The sequence below is a fragment of the Electrona antarctica genome (assembly GCF_951216825.1).
Source record: "Electrona antarctica genome assembly, chromosome: 2".
In the NCBI taxonomy this organism is placed as follows: domain Eukaryota; kingdom Metazoa; phylum Chordata; class Actinopteri; order Myctophiformes; family Myctophidae; genus Electrona; species Electrona antarctica.
The window spans coordinates 37557895-37580838 of record NC_136807.1 but is presented as its reverse complement, the minus strand read 5'-3'; the positions used below and the strand labels follow the sequence as shown (position 1 = coordinate 37580838).

General features: G+C 40.6%; 2 protein-coding genes across 9 annotated transcripts in view; both read left to right on the top strand.

Annotated features, from left to right (window-relative positions):
* Positions 1–10824, top strand: part of tp73 (tumor protein p73) — a gene marked incomplete at its 3' end in the record, with an annotated part of 47963 nt that extends 37139 nt beyond the window's left edge. For 3 of the 6 annotated variants that reach the window (XM_079489925.1, XM_079489927.1, XM_079489928.1), the window contains 10 exons: positions 509–698; positions 1342–1457; positions 3853–3962; positions 4961–5118; positions 5302–5390; positions 5895–6022; positions 6164–6318; positions 6644–6779; positions 8199–8292; positions 8590–10824. In XM_079489925.1, the coding sequence (XP_079346051.1) occupies positions 509–698; positions 1342–1457; positions 3853–3962; positions 4961–5118; positions 5302–5390; positions 5895–6022; positions 6164–6318; positions 6644–6779; positions 8199–8292; positions 8590–8991 (1578 nt within the window). Of the gene's footprint in view, positions 1–508; positions 699–1341; positions 1458–3852; positions 3963–4960; positions 5119–5301; positions 5391–5894; positions 6027–6163; positions 6319–6643; positions 6780–8198; positions 8293–8589 lie in introns of those variants that run through there. The other 3 variants (XM_079489926.1, XM_079489929.1, XM_079489930.1) reach the window with 2 other exon arrangements.
* Positions 10825–10983: 159 nt separating this feature from the next.
* rer1 (retention in endoplasmic reticulum sorting receptor 1) lies at positions 10984–22121 on the top strand. 3 transcript variants are annotated; one of them, XM_079490027.1, is made up of 8 exons: positions 10984–11127; positions 14162–14247; positions 14786–14890; positions 16708–16804; positions 16955–17033; positions 17735–17870; positions 19809–19863; positions 21534–22121. In XM_079490027.1, exons 2-8 carry the CDS (start codon positions 14167–14169, stop codon positions 21542–21544), a joined length of 564 nt encoding a protein of 187 aa, XP_079346153.1. In that variant the 5' UTR covers positions 10984–11127; positions 14162–14166; the 3' UTR covers positions 21545–22121. The 3 variants fall into 3 exon arrangements, with proteins under 3 accessions (XP_079346153.1, XP_079346151.1, XP_079346152.1); XM_079490025.1 differs by having other exon boundaries at positions 10986–11127; positions 19809–22121; XM_079490026.1 differs by lacking the exon at positions 10984–11127 and adding an exon at positions 11545–11604 and having other exon boundaries at positions 19809–22121.
* Positions 22122–22944: the final 823 nt, after the last annotated feature.

Below are 22944 nucleotides of genomic sequence, written 5' to 3'. Positions count from 1 at the left end.
TTTTTCAGAGCCCATCCTCTTATTGTGAGATTATGAATACGTTTTTCCAAATTGATTAGAAAATATTGCACTTTTTTCGAAATGTCTGTAATCGGTGGTCTACTAGTATAACTCTTCCTCAAATAGGGATTATAGCTCCAGAAACCTGGCATTGGTCTGGCTCTAATCACATACTGTAGGCTCATTGCAGTGAACAAATGATGTGCATTTACAACAACATTTGTTTTATTCATCCAGGTTTTTTTATTTTTTTATTTATTTTTTACATTGTTATGCTTTACTTCAGATAGTATAGAAAGATAATAAATAAAAATTAACCAAGGGCAGAGAGATGACGAGAGACATGCAAGGAAAGACGTAACGCTCACAAGGAAAATAATGGTCTAAATGCATGGCTGAGCCACCATCCAGGATTTAGTTTAGAGTTACTCTACATGTAGAGGTTTTCAATCACACAGAGCTCCACATGTAAATTAAATTGCTCCTCCTCCTCCTCCTCCATCCACAGTATTCACCCCTACTGAAGAAGCTCTACTGTCAAATTGCAAAGACCTGCCCCATCCAGATCAAGCTGGCCTCTAACCCGCCGCCCCATGGCAGCATCATCAGGGCCATGCCCATCTACAAGAAGGCAGAACACGTCACCGAGGTGGTCAAACGTTGCCCCAATCACGAGCTGGGGCGCGACTTCAACGACGGTAAGATAAGGGCTTTTTGTCACTGTACCCTATGCACTGTATACACTGTAGAATCTCCAGTGTTAAGTTGAATTTCAATAGATTATTCTGTAATTGCAGAATAAAAGTTACCATATAAAAATATCACACTCGTTTGAAGTGAGGGGCGCTCTTTCATCATACATCATTCATCATACATCACATTCCATACTCAGCCAATCAAATTGTCACAAATGTCATTCCGGCCAATCACTTTTGGCGTCTTCACTTTTCTGCCCTCACTTTCATCCTCAATGTGTACTGCTCAGCCAATCAAATCATCACTATGGGGTGATCAGCCAGTCAAATCATTGTGTTTGTGTTCACACAAACAGACAAAGCTGGGCATTTTTGAGGGGCTAGCGCCCCTCAAAAATGTCAATATACATTTTTGTTACTTTGTAAGTGAGATGTGGGTTTCGTTACAAATTGAATTGTGTATTTGTGATGTGCTCAAGAGTGTAACATTTAATCACGGACACTATCTATAAGTGAATAGTGACCAACTGGATTGTGTAGTTTTGATTTGATCAAGAGCACAACATCTAATCACTAACACCAGTCATAAATGAAGCGCTGTTCCTGGTTTCCCTTGTGGTGCTAACCCTTGACCCTGTACCCACAGGTCAAGCAGCCCCCGCCAGTCACCTGATTCGGGTGGAGGGCAACAACCTGTCCCAGTATGTGGATGATCCGGTCACAGGGCGCCAAAGTGTCCTGGTGCCCTATGAGGCCCCACAGGTGAGGGATTTTTGTACCTGTGATTTTAGTTTGTTTTGACCATTTGATTACAATATACTGTATGTGGGGATTGTGTTGGGGAGTAAGTAAGTATCCTTGGGAACCAACGGTTACCGAGCCATGTGGCATGGAAGGAGCCTTTCTCCTGTTTCTGTAGCATGAGGCGGCTTGATGTACAAGTACATCCCCTGCAGCCATGTACAAGTACACCCCCTGGACATACTCTAGTACGTTTTTGCAGGGACATATCCCCAATCCAACCCTTGATGCTGATTGCCGTGCAGGGAGGCATTGGGTCCCATTTACTTGTGTTGGGGAAGTATACGTGTATGTATGTCTTTTTCAATATACTAGAAAAAGCGTTCCCTGACTGGATCAACAGGTTCACACGATACAATTGTAAAAAATATTATTAGATATATTAACATTTCTGAGGAAACTGAAAGAACTAAAAGTAGACGACCGGTTCAAAGGCCAGAACCATGACTTATGTTTTTGACTACCGGTAGTTTAGAGGCAATTGGACAACTGATCTGCTGGGAGAAGACACACAACGTTAACAAAATGCACGTACCCCTTTCCTAATTATAATAGTTAGATAAAAGATTATGCTTGTTTAACGGCGGGGCTCCACCGGGCGCGTGTGGCGCGTGTGACGCGTGTCAAAAAACGAACCGGGGCAATTTTAAAGCAGTCACCGAACGCAGCGCAACGCAGGCAGTGGAGCCACCCTTCATTGATTAAAAAGGGAACATTCCCTGACGGTGACGGAGACGCAACGCTGGCGCGTCCAGTGGAGCCCCGGCGTTGGATTGTATTTTTTTGTTTTGTTTTTCACGTTACACTATACTGTGCAAGTGTGCATCTTGAGACCTTCAAGTTCAGTCTGATAAAAGTGTCATTATCATCATAGAGTGACTTTCATAGGCAATAGATAGGGCATGTCCAGGCAAAGAAACGTGTGAGAATTAATCATGTCAGAAACTGCACCCCAAGATATTAATAAGACAAATGGGAGAAACACATTTGAGCTCTCACATCACATTCACTGTGGGGGTGTACAGCAACATTGCCATCTGGTGGATGTTTCTGATAGAGCTCTGTTCATGGGAACTGAAATGGGGGAATGAATAACACAATCATTCAGTATACCAATACAGAATAAAATGTTTATAAGAATTGGCACGGCGGCCAAACAGTTCCAAGTACAAGCACTCCTGGGGCATGATATAAGCAGGCTAAGTGAACTTCAATTAATAACATTCTTGCAGGCAGTGAGAGAAACTACTGTACTGCAGTGTAGCCTACCTGTTTTTGGGCAGCTGTTGATGACATTACCAGTGTGAGCCAGCATGAGACTTATACATTACAATTCACTAGTAAGAGACCACACCTTCGCTCAAGATTAACAGTTTATTGAAACAGAATGAGATGAATGCGGAGTGGAGTGAGGAACCCAAGGTAGGGCGAGACTCAGGGTGGAGGCGTAGTCTCTGGAGCTGACGGTCATCTTTGCTCTAGTCGGAATGAGCGGTTGGTCGTCTCTGCTCCGTCACTGCCCCCCCTGGATTCCTAGATAATCGAGGGGGAAGGAGGAGGTTGGGGTGGAGGAGAATGGCGATTTTGAAGAATAGTGAAAATAGCCGATCTACAAGTGCAGTACTCACAACCCATGTTTGGTCTGTCGTGGAGCAGAACAAACAACTTGGTTGAGAGATCGCAGGTGTATTTATACTGTGGTGATTGCAGTAAGGAGGGAGGAGTTGTTGATAATGAGGGAGGAGTGGTTAAGGTCAAGCGGAAGGAGGTCTCTTCTCCCGAAACTGCGTTGTATAAATACAACTTCCCTTTACTACTCACCTAATGCTGTGGAGGTTCCATGTTTAACATCCTTCCAAAGTGTGTACAATACATTGTTTAAGTCACAGATGCATGGTTTTCATATCGTAAATATATTAAATTTGGCTAAAAGCTTGTGTTTAATCCATGTGGGTTCTTCTTATTTACTACTTGGTAGGACTATAGCGCTCCTGTGTCCGATTATCCTGTCCGGCATCATAACAACTGTCATGGAAGCTTGGCTACAACCGAAACTGACTTCCTCTTCCTCTTCAAAATAAGAGCCAATTGTAATGATTAGTCAACACTAGTTTTATTTCTAAGTCTACTTATGCATGTAGATAGACATTTGTAGAACCCTGAGATAATGCTTGGGCCAGCTGGAAGGTGGGGCCCCTGGAGTCCTGGGCCTGGGGAACGGCCGTACCCCCAGCTCCCCCTGACGGCCCGCCACTGATATCAATGTAACATTGAGCCGTGTGAGCCACAAGAATCCTCTCATTCCATTTGATGCAAAATTCAAGTCCCAATGTATTTCTGCTGTTGTGTGTTGCAGGTCGGGACCGAATTCACAACCATCCTGTATAACTTCATGTGCAACAGCAGCTGTGTGGGTGGCATGAACAGAAGACCCATCCTCATCATCATCACCTTGGAGACCAGAGAGTAAGTTCTCAGTGTACGCTGGCAAATCCTGAGTGTTTATTTAGAGTGTATCTTGGCTATCAGGTAGTAGCTCGCACAACTCCAACTCTCTAAGCATTTACCGGGTGCGCTGTCGGGTAAGTAACTTTGCCAAAAGTAATCTCTAAAAGAGAAAACACCAGCACTCACAGAACTCTTGTTTTAAGGTACTTTTTTATTATTTTATTTAGAGTGTATAAATGTAACAGCTATACACTCTCTGAGTTATAAATAGATGAATTAAGACTGCTGCTTAAATGTTATTCTGCAGCTCCTGAATATTAAGATGTTTTGTTGTGTTGTACATATACAGCTGTGTCCATATTACTTGCTGACAAACTGTGTGGACAAAGCAACAGAACGCTTCTTTACTTTTACTTTTTTTACTTTTTTATTGAGTTACCAAATGTGTTCTTTACGGAGCCCCTGAATGGCCATGCATTCAAAATATATTTGATCTTGTCCGTACAAGATAATATCTCGTCCGTACAAGATATTATCTCGTCCGTACAAGATATTATCTCGTCTGTACAAGATAATTATTATCTCGTCCGTACAAGATAATTATTATCTCGTCCGTACAAGATAATTATTATCTCGTCCGGACAAGATATTATCTCGTCCAGACAAGATATTATCTCGTCCGTACAAGATATTATCTCGTCCAGACAAGATATTATCTCGTCCAGACAAGATATTATCTCGTCCGGACGAGATATTATCTCGTCCGGACGAGATAATATCTCGATAAAATCTCGATAAAATATATGTTGAATGCATGGCCATTCAGGGGCTCCGTAGTTCTTCTCTTCTATGAAGTGATTCTCAGCTCTTTGAATCTACAGTATATCATTCCATTCCCATTCAGCCCTCAGCCTGAATATAAAAATTAAAAGAAATCTCTGAAAGCTAAACCTCAGCTGACCACAGTGTGTTTGTCCAAATGGTTGATGGCTGTATAATGGCAGTTTTTCTTGCAGTGGTCAGGTATTGGGCAGAAGGTCGTTTGAAGGTCGAATATGTGCATGTCCGGGCCGCGACCGCAAAGCAGACGAGGACCACTTCAGGGAACAACAGGCCCTGAATGACAATGTGGCCAAAAACGGAAATGCCAACAAGCGGAGTGAGTCGCTTAATTGTGAGCATTTTCTAAAACCTTTCTTAAAACGTGTGCAAAATAAAAATGAATAAACAAGAACCCACCCAGCTGTCATCTTGCACATACACTATCACCAAACATCATACATACTGAACCAAATATTCAAAAGTATGGGAGAAAACAAACATTATATTGTTGACATTTTTTTATTTTCATCTGCAGACTTCAAACAGTCCCCGTCAAATATTCCCAGCCCAAACATTAATATGAAGAAGAGACGTCACGGAGAGGAAGAAATCTATTATATTCCTGTAAGTCTTTGATATATTTTGGATTTATCTTTTCACATATAGTCAAGGCCTCATGCACATTCACAATTGAACATATTTCACTACATCCATCAAGTATAGCTTTTCAGATATTTTCTTGTGCCATTGAAATACTGCAGTATTATAGAAAAGGGGTTAATGTTTACATATGCAACGTTATTCCTTCCTATGAAACTTCATATATTATATGGTGCATTGTGTACAGTAGTATACTATAGCCTACAACTGCTATATTTTAACTGGTCTGTGGAATATTATAGAGATATATCTCATCAGTCATTACAGCATAATACTCTTTACACTTATAATACCATACTAAAGAATGTATGCACTCTGCTGAACGCCATCTGTCGCGTGTGTGTGTGTGTGTGTGTGTGTGTGTGTGTGTGTGTGTGTGTGTGTGTGTGTGTGTGTGTGTGTGTGTGCGTGCGTGCGTGCGTGCGTGCGTGCGTGCGTGCGTGCGTGCGTGCGCGTGCGTGCGTGCAGGTGCGTGGTAGGGAAAATTTTGAGTTACTAATGAAGATTAAAGACAGCCTGGAGCTAGTGGAGCTTGTGCCCCAGCCACTGATCGACTCCTACAGACAACAAGCCCAGCAACAGCTGCTACAGAGACCGTGAGTCAGATCAACACACACACACACACACACACACAAGCGTGCGCGCGCACATAGCTGCTGCCATCAGCTGCTGCAATGTGGACAATGTGTGAACCATCAACATATGTCTGCAACCCCAATGTTCTCTCTTCTCTGTAGGAGCCACATAGCATCTCCCTCCTCCTACTCCCCAATGTCCAACATGAACAAGCTCCATGCCCATGGAGGCTACAACAAGCTGCCCTCAGTCAACCAGCTGGTTGGGCAGCAGCCTCAGCAGAACACCCTCAACCACAACACCATGGGCCATATGGGTGAGCGTGTGTGTGTGTGTGTGTGTGTGTGTGTGTGTGTCTCAACTAAAACTATAATGTATTTTTAGGGTACTTTAACTATCTCCCACATGGTCTGTTGATAAGGCCTTAACAACACGTGTGTTTGTTTGTGTGTGGGGGAGGGGTGGGGGGCTGGCCAAGTTATCCAAGGATGCATTATGTATTGTTTTATCTCAATGAACAAACAATTAAAGATAAAAAGACATTGTCAATAACATCAGTGCGACATTACAGTATATACTGAAAATGGTTCCAGTAGCATATTGCTTCATCTGCTGATAATCTTATTGATCCACTCTGCCAGGTCCCAACATGCTCAATAACCACCACATGCAAGTCAACGGTGACATGAACGGAGGCCATCACAGCAGTCAGCCCATAGTGTCCACATCCCACTGCAGCCCACCCCCTCCATATAACCCAGACCCAGGCCTCGTCAGGTACCTCAGTCTCCAATGACACTTCCTCTTAATCCCACACCATTTAGACCTGAGGTCGATTCTACAAAATGTCTTCTAAATACTGACAGTTTTATGGAAAAACCTATGTTTCTATGTCAGTTGTTCTCAAACTATTTCATGTCAAGGACCCTAAAAAATATATGCAATTGGCCGTGGCAACCCATCTCAAAATATGTTGTTTCAGGGACCCCCAAGAAGTAAAGATGAGTTAAAAACGTTGGCTCTTATATTCAAAGATTTGTGCCACATTTTCATGATTTTGCAAAAATAGCAGATCTACAAGCGCTATGAGATTGTAGATCTGCTATTTTTCAATAGATAAAGTATAACATAATGCTTAAAACACCAAAAGGGGTTGCTGCCTTGAATGGGTTAAAGGCCAACATATACAGAATGCAGTCCCGGGTTAAAAAAAAAGGAACGGCTGTCATGTTGGCACTGGAAAAGTTGGAAAAAAAAGAAAAAGGAATGAAGGTGGAAAAAAGCTTTGAGTCATGCCTGGCCGTTTTGGGTCAAATAGGTTTTGGAAAAGTGCCCTCTTTGGGTCCAATTGAATTTGTTTAAGTGCCCACTGAGGCAATATTTGAATGAATGGACTTATGTTCTACATTCAGGGTTTGGTTTGCATATGGAGCCCTGGATGGATACCAGTGATACTTTTCTACAAACTGTGTGACATAATTATAATCACTTCTATCCACACAGTCATTTTGTACACAGCCTTATAGAACCATTTGCCATGCACTTGAGGAGAGTTTTGTTTAAACAAATATTCCACTGTTTATGTCTTCTAAGTTCTATTTAATTTAAAACTTGTGGCATACTTTTTTTTAAAGATAGTGTCAACACTAGTGTTGCTGTGTTTTTGTTTTTTTGTTTATGCTATTTAAATGGTTTTCATAGGCTTTGTTCAACTCATTTGTTTTGTGACTGTTCTGTTCATGTACAGTTTAGCTTTTGTTTATGTATATTGTTAAAGCTTTTACACTTTCTTGTATTTATAATAAAGAATTGTTTTTTTTATCAAATCAAGTATGGCTTTACGAATCATTTAATACAACTGCATGCACTGATATGAATGAATGATTAAAATGGTTTAATTTCACTATAATTATTATTATACTATTCCTGATAATATTCCCTATTAAGCTAAGAACACATTCAGTGTTGGATGGTAGAACCAATCTTATTGTGATTTGAGGAAATAGATTAGGACATACAGCATCAGTGAATGAAGTGTGTTTCCATTTGGTAATTTGTCGATATAAAAACTTTCCCATTCACATTCTGATGAAGCACACGATGTGATTTAAACTGTCATTCTCCACATTTTACCTATTTAATGTTGCCCTGATGATGGATGGTCTAAGCAGCGCTGCTTTTTCCCCTTTCTTACAGTTTTCTAACCAGTCTGGGCTGTCAGAACTTCATCGAGTACTTCACATCCCAAGGTCTCCAGACTATCTACCATCTCCAGACTCTCTCCATGGAGGTAAAGAATCATGGTCTATTTGAAAATAGGAATATGCCATCCATTTTAAAGTCTTAAGTTTATTGCACACAAGGAGGTTTCAATATTTCCTTAGTCCATTTTTTGTCATGAAAATGTGCAAATGTACAAACAGCAGCTGTTTGAGTTCAAAGAGTTGACTTGCATTTCTGTTGCAAAGATCAGATTTTCTCTTTGTCACTAATTTACTTCCAAACACGACTACCATCTCATGTTCTCCTTCTCGTATCCATATCTTCCTCTCCTCACACTGCATCCATCTCTACCTCTTCCACTCAGGATCTAGGTGCTCTGAAGATCCCAGAGCAGTTCCGCCTGACCATCTGGCGAGGCCTACAGGACATGAAACAGGGTGCCCCCCTTCCTCAGTCCTCATCAGCCCATCACCACGATTACCATGGCCAGCAGCTGGTCCGCTCCAGCAGCAACATGGCCGCCAGCGCCATGGCAGCCATCGGCTCTACCGGTGGGGAACTCCAGCGGCAGCGTGTTATGGAGGCTGTGCACTTTCGAGTGCGCCACACCATCACTATACCCAACCGGCCGGGTGTAGTGGGGTCATCCGGGATGGCAAACGCAGCCGACGAGTGGGCTGACTTTGGTTTTGACATGCCTGACTGCAAAGTATCCCGCAGCAAGCACTCCATCAAGGAAGAGTTCATGGACAGTGATGTCCACTGAGAAAAGAGGAAGGGAGTTTTAAATGCGGGGGGTGAATAGAGACGTAAAAGAGTATTGGCACTTTATATTGCCAATATACTGTGTAACGGTTACCATGACATGACTTAGATAACAATGACTTAAATAATACAATGTTTTTTCAAACGTGTTTCTATGTGTTGCTGTTTCAGTCTTTGATTTTTGTAAGGGAGTCAAGGTCTTGGAAGGTCCTTCGATTGATATATTTTATGTGTCAATGTACTTCCTGTGTAGCCTGTTTCTCGTGCTTTGACATGTTCTATCCAAGCGATGTAACATGAGGTGAGACAATAGAACATAATCTCATTAGCAGTGTCCTATATTTTTCTATACAGTATAGAATATTATAAATCTTGGAAATGTCACTGCAAACCTATGTGCACAGTGTGGATTCTGGACTATGCCTGTAGTTAAACAATAGCACTCTGACATAGTGCATTGTTAGACTGGACAACAATGACCATTCTGGAGAATGGGATGTTTTCACGTTGCACTGTGATAATTCAAACATGTCCTACAGTTTAACTTTACTTCAGCCATAAACCTCACATTTACATTTTTGATGACGAGCACAGAGATTGTAGCAATAGACACATCACCATTTGGCAAGCATTCATTGCAATTTTCTGTTTTGAAAATATACTGAGCAGACTGCATATTTAGTTCTGTTTACTTATTTATTGTTGATCTGCAGTTGTACAAATGTATATATTGTGTAAATGTTTTGTATTAGATAGAGTATGTGTTTGAAAAAGGACATTTAGATTCCTAATATAACTCTCATTTGAACCAGATTTTATAGACTTGAAATCAAACTTCAAGCTCACAGACAAGATGACATAGTCAGGTGTTACAATGGCTAAAGTTAATTAGTTTAAATGCACTAGTTCAGCATTTCAATGTAAAACATTCTTGTTAAGTGTATTAACAGTGTGTGTATGTGTGTTCACGACAACTAAACAAAATATCGTCACAAATAATTAGCTTGTGCAATCCATCCATGATGGATTTGTTTGACAGTCCAAATAATCAGTTGTTGTAATCAATCACGATCAGCATGAGACCATTTGTAAAATTAAACAAGAAAAATGAAATCAGTATTACACTGTATAGCTTACACTAGGGATTTAATCAGAAATAACACTTGGCGAGATGCTGCATCACATTTTCTATGTATTTTGCTATGCCTTGCAGGGCGAGGTCTTAATATAAGGAGAACTAGTTGTAGCAAATATCTTCCTGGCACTTGTTTGTGAATGTTGATTACCATGGTCAGTCATAACATTCCATTTTTTCTATATATTTTTTGCTTTCTGTTTAAAATGAATGGTGATGCAAGTGTAATAGTGTTGTAAAATAGATTAGGAGGAAGTTCTTTAGTTTGTGTTTCTTGTTTGGACCTACAGTAGATTTTTGTAATGCATCTCTAGCCATGCAGCAGAGCACAAGAGCTTCATTATTAAAGACCAGTCCAGTTGGTTACTGGTCACCATAAGTCAAGTTGTTCAGCTGTGTGTTTTGCAGTGCAGTTACGCACTCCCACAACCAACACATGCCAACTGGTCACAATATGAGCACTTTAATTAATGCTTAAGGAACATAGGCCTGTTTGTTGTTATAATCAGTATTATGCCTTATTGCTTTATAAATGCTATTCTTTTTCTGTAACTGAGAGAAAACTTTTTTCCCTCCCTTTACATTGCCTACGAGATATACTCATATGTAGCTAGATAGGTCTACTGCTATATTATCAATGTTCACAGTTCATTATTAGTTGTTTAACAGTGTTTTATATATATTAAAAATGTGCCGGTCAAAATCCCGCATTTCTATTTCTTTATTATAAAAATGGGCCAGAAGAAAAACTACAGTCTCGTCTAGTATCTAGCCATCTATCCAGTGGTCTGCCATAATAATTCAGACCCACCCAATATGTGCGCATTCCTGCGAGCGTCTTTTTCTGAGCTCTACTGCTTTGCCTGCCGGGTTTTCTAGTCTTTGGTCTCCTTTGCGGAAATACTGACGTGGTTCACAGCAGTAGTAGCCTGGCTGCACGATAGGTAGCTAGTTAGCTAGCTAGGGTAGAAGAGCCGGGGAGTGACACAGCGGCCGCATCAGGTAAGGAAACGTTGTCATTGAGCATTTCCATTCTCATTTCAAGTACAAACTGGTGACGCTCGCAGCTAGTGTAATCAAGAAATACAGATTGTAACAATGTTGTGTTCAGCGGTTAACTGCAGCTACTGCTAGATGGTGGGATACCTTTTTTTAACCAGAGTTAGCTAGCTGGCTAAGAAGCCGTTGCTAGCGAGCGAAAGTGCCGTACCTCCGGAAGTGAGTTGTCACATTTGCGAAATGCTTGCTGGGAGATGTAGTCAACTTTCCCCCCATTGTTGGTATTCGTCAACGAGGAGAAAGACACGATTTACTACAATGACCGTGCATCCGGTTGTAGCCTTTAACCCATTGGACTTGTGGGAACTGTAGTGATTTGTTCTACCATTCAACGTTCATTGCGGGGGACCAGTAGGTACACTAAAACTACACAACCCAAATGGATAATATTTAGAGGAAGGGTCAAATTATAATTTCGAGGTTAGTTAGCTATTCCTAGTATGTAGCCATCGTTATTCTCTTAATGTCTCACGATAACTATGTAAATATTTACATTTGAGCACGGTGACGGTGTGGAGCATGTTGATGCTTTGTTATGAATTGAAAAGGGGAGCTATTTTGTGGTAGAAATGAACTTGTTGGTTTGCTTACTAGCTAGCAGCTAGCTAAAGCAGATGCAAGTTTTCGGTTTCATTTCTTGGTCAGTGTACGGTATTGTACTTACACTCACACATTGTAGCTAAGATTAAAACCTCTCCAAGTCCCTCCCTTACAACCTCGCCTTTTAAGTATAATGTTTCGATTAGAAGCTAACTAACAAAGCTTTAAGAAACCACTGGTTATCAATCTAGAGAGGTCCTTCCAGCTCATAGTGGCAGTAAAAATTTCACAATCAGGTGGCTGGACTTGGTCTACTGACTCATAATCTTAAATATACTGGTATGTACGCATTCAAAATTCTGCTATTCTTTATCGTGTAGCTGCTGGGCATCAATCTCGAAAGCACTTTGCTCTTTTACAGGCAGCATACACAACTACTTTTAGCTTTTTATTTTTTCTAATATGAGAAAAGCAAAAGGGTCTCTGATCCTTTTATGGGTCCTTCCTCTAATAAGAGGATATTACTTGGGTAGAAAGGCACCTAGGCTCCTGCCCACACTATTTAAATATAGTGTATCTATCTATCCTATACTTCAGGCGCTACTGGTTGCTGACAGTCAGGGATTGAAGTTCACTACTTCAAACGTGTGCTTAAAAGACTGATTGTCCAAGATGTTCATTGAGTTCAACATAGATGTATATAAAGCTGTCTGCTGTCCAAAGACCTATACTTTGCTTTTTACATACAAAATACATACATACTCGCCTGCACAGTCAAAATACATACATACTCGCCTGCACAGTCAAAACTGTTTGCCTTTTCCTATCAGCAACGCCTGTGCTTGACTAGGACAGGGTTCAATACTGTACCCTGTAACCCTTGGCCTTGATCGACACTGCCCTGCAGTGACAAAAATACTAGAAGTATGGCTCTTACAGATCTCAGTAAGGAACAACCATACATGTTATGACTTTTTTTGACTATGCTTTCGATGCCCTCATGACAAAGTGACTATAAAATACATCAACTACTGTACATCTCTTCAGAATGAGCACCGAAAACAGACACCTGCCCTTAATGACTGCCAACTGTCCAAAGACAGTTTTCCCCTTCAAGACCAGGGGGTCCTTGCAGCCCATCCAATAAATACACCTTATAGGTCATTGACTTAGATGTTCTTTGGGATCCTCATATCTAAATTAATCTATAGTAAAGTTGTATTATGGTTTACGTTACGCAGTCCAAGCAGTGTCAGTGCTTTATAGAGAGTATGCGCATGCTTAAAGTGAATGGCACATCGAGTGGCAAAGCAACAGGCAAAGTGAGTTTAACATCGTTTAATGTTGTTTAATGCAATCAGATATGACTTTTCTGTGTGGATGTATGGGCTGTCAAGGCCAGAAAGTAGTTTTTTGCCACTCAGTAGGCGTTCCTGCATAACTTCCTGGTTTGATGATGATGTCATGCGCATACCCTCTATAGCCTAAATTCAGTTATTTGAACAGCTGTCTGAAAAAGATGGCCTGATTTAAAACAGACTAGGGGTGAGGGGGTAGCAGTTTATTTAAGACATTTTTCATAAAACAATATCTTTTTTTTAAGGACTAAAAATGTAACAATAACATTGACTTCAGGCTCACATATTATTGTTGCCAGTTTAAGTGTAGAAGCAGTTAAGTTTGGAGCTGTTTACAACTGTTTCCTGATAAATGTGGTTGCACCAACTGTCAACCCACCAGTACTCAAGCCTTGGGGTGCTGGCTAGTTTATTATGTAATCCATAACTACTAAACTGTACAATGTGTCCATTCTAATTTAAATAGACTAATGGAGCCTAACTGTATTTATTTTTGGGTCTGATGCTGATCCCGATTTTGGACAGTTCTAAACTGCCGATTACAGATGATTTGTCCAATATTCTTTGTAAAGTGCACTTATAAAAAAGAAAATAGAATTGATTAAAGTTTTTAGTAAATATAAAATACACCTAAAGTGACCTATTTTATTTAAAAAAGGGGTAAATAGCTGCAAACTCACAATCCGTGAGCTTGCGTATTGTTCCTATTTTTGAAACGCATTGTTCCTATTTTTGAAAATGTTGATTCTTGATTGCCCTACAAATTGTACATAAGATTGAAAGTAATTAAAAATAGGGACACATCGGCTTCAATACCAATGTAATCAAATCAGCCAGAACGATTTATCGGTGTGGCTCTATTTCCTATATCCTGAAACTACACTAAGGAGGGACTCGCCTTGTTCCCAGTTTTATCTCAGTGAAACTAATGAAAGAATTAGCTTACCATAACTTTCTGTAGCCCTGAATGTATTGTACTTTTTCTTGTTTTTCTTGTATGGCTAGAACTACCGTGTAGTTCTTGTCCTGCATAAAGAGGGACTGTTGTTGACAGACATGTCTTCTTTTTCTCTCCTCAGACAGAATGTCAGAAGGGGACAGTGTTGGGGATTCAATCCATGGGAAGCCATCTGCAGTCGGTGCCTTCTTCACACGTATTGGACAGGTAAACTGGCGGCAACCTAAAATCATCTTATTTATGAAATGATGAGGCATTTTGGATTTATTCATTTATTTGTCATGTCATGTCATTGTAATTTTTCTGACTCGTGTATGGAACATTCTCAGTCGGATGCTGTAAATGGCTCATCGTGGGTTTGAGGTTTCATCTTGATTTTAATAAAACAAAGCATTGGCTTTCTTGATTTGCAAATATTTTGCCTGAGAAATATATTTTTAAAATTTGCAAATGTGCGAGTGAGACTACGTGTTGGCAGAAAACAATTTAGAATGTAATGGTAACAAGCCCATTTACAACACTCACATGACATGGTTGGTTCATGCTTTTGCATGAACAATATATCCGACTCGTACACGATTCTTACTTTTTTATGCCACCAGTTCAAAAGGAATTTGGTTAGTTCTCGTAGACTGTTTCTGTCATTGATGTACTGTATGTATGTACGGTATGTTGTGTCTTTGTCTTAATGCATTTGCTTTCCTCTGCCATTGGTATGTTGAATCTTTTGTCTATTCCCTCCCAGATCTATCAGTCATGGCTAGACAAGTCAACACCATTCTATATAGCGCGATGGGCATCAAGTCTACTACTTACTCTCATCTACATGATCAGAGTGTACATATTACAGGTAAGATGCTGTGATCTTACCTGATCTGTGTTACTGACAGGTAACACAGGTCAGGTAGGTTATTGTGGGCCAGCAATGTTTGGAATTCAGCCATGACAATAGACCAATCTGCGGAGCAGTGCCCTGCAGACAATCATAGCTACGGTGTCAAATTAAGCGCAGCTTGACACCGCAGCATTGATTGCCTATAAGGCACCGCTCTGCGGATTAGTCTATAGACATAATGTGTACTGATTTGTGTGATATTTGAGCAAAATGTGTAGGAGTAATATAAAAAATCACACCCGTGTGAACTGAGTGGTGTAAGGTATTATATAGCCTGATCAGCTCTGACGTAATGAAATCAGCTCTGACGTAATGAAATCACACCCGGGTGAACTGGGTGACCGTAGCAACCATGCTCATTTTTTGAGCACAGACAGACTAAATAATGAAATCACACCCGGATGAACAGGTTGAACATAGCAACCATGCTAATTTTTTCTGCACTAACAAAGCCAGTTGTAGGAGTGGTTTACACCACTCAAAAATCAGCCTCCTGGTGGTGCTATAATTGTCCAGCGTAGAAAAAGGGTGGCATTTCTTCCTCTGCCTTTCACGGCAATTCAGCCGCATTCATGATTTGAGCCACTCCTGCAAACTTTAGAGTAGCTACAGTGGAGTCGGTACTACTGCTTTTAGACATGGATCCTCACAGCAGCACAAGAAAGGGCCCTGGATGGCACTAGGTGTCACATGGACAGACCACATCAGAAATGTGGTGTCCCAATGTGGTGACCACTGGTTCACAGACAAGTCAGAGAGAGAAGGACGAGGCACTGCGTCAGGCACCCACAACTAGAGGCAAGCAAATTGACACATGGGAACCAAGTCAACCAACCCAGGGCAAAGCCAGGAAAGGCATGAAGTGCACCACCTACATAGAAGCACTGCAGATCGAACAGATGCGTCTTGATCACATGACTATAGTATAGAGATACTGTGTACCGATTAGTGTCTCCAAAAATCTGCCTGCTGATGGCACTATAACAGGCCAATGTAAAACATGTGGTTCTGCTCTGGCATCCAGGGACTGTGCGTGCCCACGGACGGACGGACAGATAGACAGGGGGCAAAGCATAGTCTCGGGCCTCGGCCACACCTTCGGCCATGCATTGACTTGCTGCGAAAGTATTGGCATATCCTGTAGAGAGCCTGAAGTTATTGAAGGGTTTGTTTGCCAAAACCTTAGTGTGTTCCTTTACATTGTTGCCATTTTCCTGTACATTGTGCAGAAACATGCTCTTGGGGAAGTAACCTGTTATATTGGAGCTGTCAATTTGGCTTTTTTGAGCAGAAGGTCAGATTTATTATGCTTATGCTGTTTATGCAATACCAGTTGTACCTTTTGTCAGAGTCCCCACTGTACAGAGTACTTAGTGCAGGACCATTTAGCATAATTCTTTGAGGCCAGTCTATGAAGTCATATTGATGATATCAGGGATCTCCAAATAATATGGGAATAAAAGGACACAGACAGATGGATACAGTAGAGACCTCCATATGGCATTAAATGGGACATAGACAGACACACACAGACCGATTTCCCCACTCGACACACCCTTGGGTCCTCTGCGATATAAAGGCCAAATTTGAGGTCAAACTGTACTGGAGTTATGCGGGAGAGGCACACACAGACTCAGAGATTTTGTGAATTCCTAGATAGAATATAGCTCTTTAACACATCTGACTGTTTGAATGCACATTTGGCTGCTTGCCAAGTCACTGCTACACCCACTAAGTGGCTTATCATTGATGTTCTATCACTTGCATTCCAGGGTTGGTATATAGTTACATATGCTTTGGGAATCTACCACCTCAACCTGTTCATCGCTTTTCTATCACCGAAAGTGGATCCTTCACTGCTTGACGAAGGCAAGTTTGATATATCAAAACCGCCGATTGATCCAATGTCATCTACTTTGCTTTTAAAAATTAGCTTGTTGTTTTGGTACATCTGCAGTGGTGTTGTTTTTTTACCTGCCGTGTTAATGAACTGCTTCGTTTTACCTGTCTCACCTGCAGACGAGGGCCCCGCCCTACCTACCAAGCAGAACGAGGAGTTCCGCCCATTCATCAGAAGGTTGCCCGAATTCAAATTCTGGTAAGAGCCTACCTCACCATGTCTCCTATCGCATCCGTCCTTCTCATCCGCATAGAGACATTACAAATGATCTCCTTTCTGTGGTCTATGGTTGAGTCATGTACTGTACAGCTCATTTGTTAAAGGATGTAGCAATTTGCCATAAACCAATGATGCTGGGTTGAATGATTATAATGTGTGTCTGAATGCGTGTGTACGTGCATCTGTTACTGACTGATTCAGAATTGGTACAGGCATATTTTAGAGACTGAATAAAACGTATACCTTTAACGACATGAGCCTAAGTCGGTGATATGGGTTAGAGGTCTGCCTTATCTTTCCTTTGTTGGCATTGAGACATTTTAGCAGGACCTCGCACTATTCAATAGCCCTCTGTTGTAGTATCAAATCAGAAACTATTTCAAGGATGAACTGTAATACGATAATCTTATTTACATCATAACACCAATCTCACGAGTGTCATGGTGACTCTTCTGTGTTAAGCCACGGCAGTGTGCTTTTAGTTTTGTGTCGCCCACATGACCTTGTTTCTATGCAAAGTCTCTGTCAACCATTGTAACCAAGCAGGAAGTGGTTTTGCATCAGTCAACGACATACAATAGGCATTTGCCCGAAGTATTTGAAAGTTCTCTCTTAGCAAAATGATATAAAATGTTTCACCTTAAATAAACAAAGTTTTTTTGTCTAATGTGTATCGCCAGGCATTCTGCAACAAAAGGCATCGTCATTGCCATGATTTGCACATTCTTTGAAGCCTTCAACGTGCCAGTGTTCTGGCCTATACTTGTAATGTACTTCATCATGCTCTTCTGCATCACCATGAAGAGGCAGATCAAGGTAAGAAGTACTCACTCAGCATGGGCTGCTAGGGCTGGGAACTGACCTCAGAGAAATAGTCTTGACCCATTTAGACCTTAGGACGATTCTACAATGTCTTCTAAATCATGACAGTTTTCAGAAGAAACCCATGTTTCTATGTCGGTGGTTCTCAAACATTTTCATGTCGAGGACCCCAAAAATTATCTGTATTTGGCCACCGACCCCCATCTGAAAATATGTTGTTCCAGGCACCCCCCAGAAGCAAAGATATGAGTTAAAAACGTTCGCTCTGAAAGAATATATATTCCAACTTTGTGACACATTTTCATGATTTAAAAAAAATAGCAGATCTACAAGCTCATAGCGCGGCACTCGGTGCCGCGCTATGAGCTTGTAGATCTGCTATTTTTCAAAAGCTAAAGTATAACATAATGCTTCAAACACCAAAAGGGTTCCTGCCTAGAATGGGTTAAAAATACATGTTTGTATTGCAGACCAGCCAACTTGTATGTAACCTGACTCCGCCTGATTGCGGCAGTATTGAGTTCACAAGTTCCCTCCTCCTGCCTGCATCTGGTCTCTCTCAAGCAGAAACGATGAACCGGTAGCAGCGGGACAAAAATCATATATCTCCATAACAATTTCGAGTTGTAGTCTTGTTAGGTTGTGTTTACATTTGCGCTGTGCCAGCGCTTCAATACGTCGTCAGTCTCTCGTTGATCCTGCCTCTAGCGGCAGCATATCGCTCCGATCAGCATTTGATCGGAGTACATCGTCTCTGCCCGAGAGGGACCAGATGGGAGCAGGAGGAGGAACTCACTGCTGCTGCCATCTGGAGGAGTCGGGTTAACTTGTATGCATTTTGTCATCAAACTAGGCTGATAAAATGTGTCCCTCCAAAGCACACAAAAAGATGTGAGCTAAATTATGCAATCTATGCTCTTAGCAGATCTCTACCAGGATGCATGTTCTAATAATAATGTTTGATGACATAACTTTATTCTCCATGGATGTACTGTATACCTCAGTCTCGCTTTGTGTCTCTCTATGGCTTGTTGTGTATGCGTCAATGCGGTCAGTGCTGTGTGGAAAAGATGCGTGTTTGTTACGATCAAATATACTTTGCCATTGATTGTCAATATACTATATTGACAATGTTGACTTGTGAATGTACTGTAGGTGTAACAGAGATTTGCTGGAAAATCTTTGTTTAATCCCACTCGCGTACTGTTTCAGCAGCAGGAGCATTAAAAAAACTTGTGTGCACTCAAGCATGAATGTATGCTCGAGGCTGGGTGAAAAGGCTAGAATTAAGACAAGGATTTGTCAGTGATGTCACTGTCGGGCGACAGAAGTTATTCAGACGCAGCTGTGTTATCAAATGCTGCCAGCATGCAGGTTTGAAATGATAAAATATTTAGTGGTAGGCAGCCATGCCTACTAATCAAATGATTACAGTGCAACGCCTTGTGCAGCACTCAGCGTCATGTTTTGCGCATGCGCGTTGCCGTTAACTTCCTTTTTTACGGCCCGACAAAACTGTCTATTCTCTCTAAATCTATTGATCAGAACGGTAATGTTCTGTCCTCACTTCTGACGTAACCAAGCATCTCGTTTGGAATATTAATGCTTCTAAAGAGTGATCAGATGTGACAGCGCAAGGTAGTAATGGAACATTATACCTCCCGGTTTGGGGCAAGGACTGTCTAAAGAGGACGAGACGTGAAGACCGTACGGGCGACGCCATGTTGCTCCATGGAAGGAAAGAAACATGGGCAGTTACTTGAGACCAGGAAGTTGTACATGCACAAATTTGGGCATGTACAACTTCCTGGTCTCAACTGCGCATGTTTCTTTCCTTCCATGGAGCAACATGGCGTCGCCCTGGAAGTGTTGAGAAACGCAGAATGCCTATTGCTAATTCTCCTTTCTTCTCTTCTCCCCTTTCATCTCCAGCATATGGTCAAGTACAGATACCTACCATTCACACACGGGAAGAGGACTTACAAAGGCAAGGAAGACACAGCGAAACCTTTTGCTAGCTAAAAACATCCCTCTCCCCTCCTTTAACATTTGGAATTAAAAAAAAGAAAGTGACAAAAAAAAGCAAAAAAGTGGGGGGTAACTAGGGGACTTATCTTATTTTTTATTTTTTTGGTGAGGTTGGGGGGAGATTAAATTTGAAAAAAGAGTTTTGATTCATGGAAGGACAGTGTTGGATATGAGGTTAGCTGTGGAGAGGATCAAGTTAGCCTTGCAAATGTTGCCTTTGTTTATTTAATGGTGGGTATGGGATTTTCATCTATTGAGCTAGAGTTCGTAGGTGCCAGTTTTTGCCCTTTTTCTTTTACCCTGTGGGGGGGGTAAGTAACAAGTCACCTGAAAGTTATTGCACAGAGTAATTGCATTGTAATGGCACTTCCAGTAATATCTGTCTCCCAATTGAAACGATAGCTGCCACATTTTTATTCCATTACACCGGTACCTTGAAAAGTAAATTAGAGCTAAAATTGTACCAAGTAGATGTAAGACTGAAAAGGTTACATTTGAAGTACATCAGAGGTTTCCCATGTTGAAAGAATTATTTTGTCTGTTGTGATCAAGTGTTCTGCTGCTCTGGCCTTGAGAGTGTCCTACTCAACTGTCCTCTGTACTAGATGCACAAGTTTTGTTTAGATTAGTCACATTTTTCTTTCTTGAATATGCATTCATTAAACACAAGTTGCTCATCATAATGATAGCAATTTCATGCCAAAATAATAAAATCGTATTGACATAATCACTTGTGTCACAAAAAGTAATTCATAACCACTTGAACCCTAAAGTCTCTATCGAGGGGAGCACATTCGTGAAAATGGCTGATCTGTACAAGCTCACAGTGTTGTGAGCTAATAGATGGACTATTTTTGGCAAAGAAATTTGGGGTTGAGAGAAAATAAATAAAAAGGAGCAGACCTTAACAGAGCGGGTTTAAGTGGTTAATTGGCTGTCCGCAGATATTACTGTAGTTGCTAACATAAATCTGTGAATGGTGTGATCATTGTTGATATAACCTGTACACCTTCATGGATGTTTATAGTTGTCTTCATTCCATTTTGTTTTTAATTGCGACATCATTGGATGCGTAATTCAAGTTCAGCATCACTAACCCAAGCCCGTTTTAGCCTGCTATAGCCCTTAGCCTACCATTTGTCTTAGTTCTCTGCTTTTACGCCTTGTAGAGCACGGCAGAAATGGAGTACTGTGTCATCAAGCACTCCAGGAAACCAAATTTATATATAACAATTTTATTGGGGGTGGGTGGGTGTATTGCTTGAAATTGAATGCCAATGATTTTTACATATTTAATTTTGTGAATGAATATATTTTTATTTTAACTGAATCCTATTGTACCTGAAAAGTGTGCTGCCAGTGTTCTCTTTTAATAAAGTTAATTTGGGAATAATTGACATGAGGTGGACTCTTACCAGAATTTTGAATTCGTAACTCCTCGTTCAATTGGGACCATTTTGCGCTTTGAAACTTCTAGTGAAATAAGAGTTTGAAAGCCCAGGGTCCTTTCCATTTAAACTGATTAGCTGCTGTACTCCTCCCTTGCATTCTGTGTTAAAGCAAATAGTTGTGGTAAAATATCTAACCATTCCAAGCAAAAATATTGTTCTCTCTCTCTTTCTTTTGCAGAGGAAACATAAGAAAATTGAGATTGAGAGCTTTTATTGTAAGAAATGGATGAAGGGGGATCGCAGCTTCTCTCTTTCTGTCCCTCTGATTTTTTTTTTTTTTTTTTTTACATTTAGCGGTATGCTGGATAACAAGTGTTGGCAGTCATATTTTTGGTATCCAGAAGAGGTATCTTGATTTTGATTTTTTTTTGATTTTTTTGAAACCTTGATCAGCACTGTAGTGAGGGATCAAAACCTTTTTTCCTGTAAAAAGTTCATGTTCCAAGGGGAATTGTCTTGAGGATTTGTATATATATTTTAAAAATCTGAAATTGTTGAGATTATTTTGCATTATTTCTTTCAACCATAATACTGTTTTCTGAGTGTTCAATTAAAAACCCATCATTATTTGAAAAATATAAAATAAAGCAGAACTGGTTTATTGGATTACAGATCGGATTGGATTTATTAAATGTTTCTAATGGAATAGATTGCATGTTATTGGTTTCTTGTGCCGCAGTTATAAAAAAGGAAAACTTGATTTTAATAACTACGTGTAATTTTTTCACTTCAAATGCTATTAAAGAGACTGTGTCCCTTCAAGCAGTATGTTGTCAGTTTCATATATTTTTAGGCCTTCTGTAGGGTTGAAGCAATTCTCTAAAGATCTCATCCTAAATTATATTAAGATTTTATATGTCATGATATTCAATTTATTAGCCCTTTAGTCCCACAAGTTCAAATCCGCTTGTTCATATACCAATATGGAATTGACTTTACAATGTGCTGAAGTGCAGCACTTAAATGTCTGTCCACAGTGAATGTAAATATGACACGTGAATGTAAAAAGTGCCTCAATGCCATGTGTAGTTACAGTACTTTGTACAGTAGGCTACAAACAAGAATAAACAAAGAAATGTTGCACAAGCAATTTCTTCCTCAGCATGGCGTACAATGCATTGCCAGGGCATCAATTAAGTTGGAGCAATATTTCTGTTAATGCAAATTCATCAAATGGATTATAAGGACATTTTTTGTGTTTAACTGTCAGTGGTCAAGTAAAGCAGTGGTTGGGAAATCCAATAGCCGAGTGGTTAGGCATAATATCAATCTAGGCGTATATAGGCCCTGATGCCTGACAGCAGGACATGGTGTTTCCTGTCTCTACACTGTTAACTATCAATAAAATAGGCAAAAAAAGCACCCCCATCACAATCACTTATCACTTGTAATAACAGTGATTACAACAATCTGCTAATGAAATGTTGGCTGAAGGTTGTAGTTTTCATGCAGCAGTTGCACTAATGGTGTCATTCTAGTAGAGGGGGGGGGAGGGGAGGGGCTGTCCAATGGCCTAGATTAGTCATTGCCGTGTGCATTTTCTACCGTCCATCTATAAACAAATATCTCACATGAATTGCCTACTGAAT

Coding starts and splice junctions, on each gene's coding strand:
- rer1 (XM_079490025.1), top strand. CDS start 14,167: ATGTCAGAAGGGGACAGTGTTGGGGATTCAATCCATGGGAAGCCATCT. Junction 17,034..17,734: donor TTGCCCGAATTCAAATTCTG/GTAAGAGCCTAC, acceptor GTGTATCGCCAG/GCATTCTGCAACAAAAGGCA. Junction 17,871..19,808: donor CCATGAAGAGGCAGATCAAG/GTAAGAAGTACT, acceptor TTTCATCTCCAG/CATATGGTCAAGTACAGATA.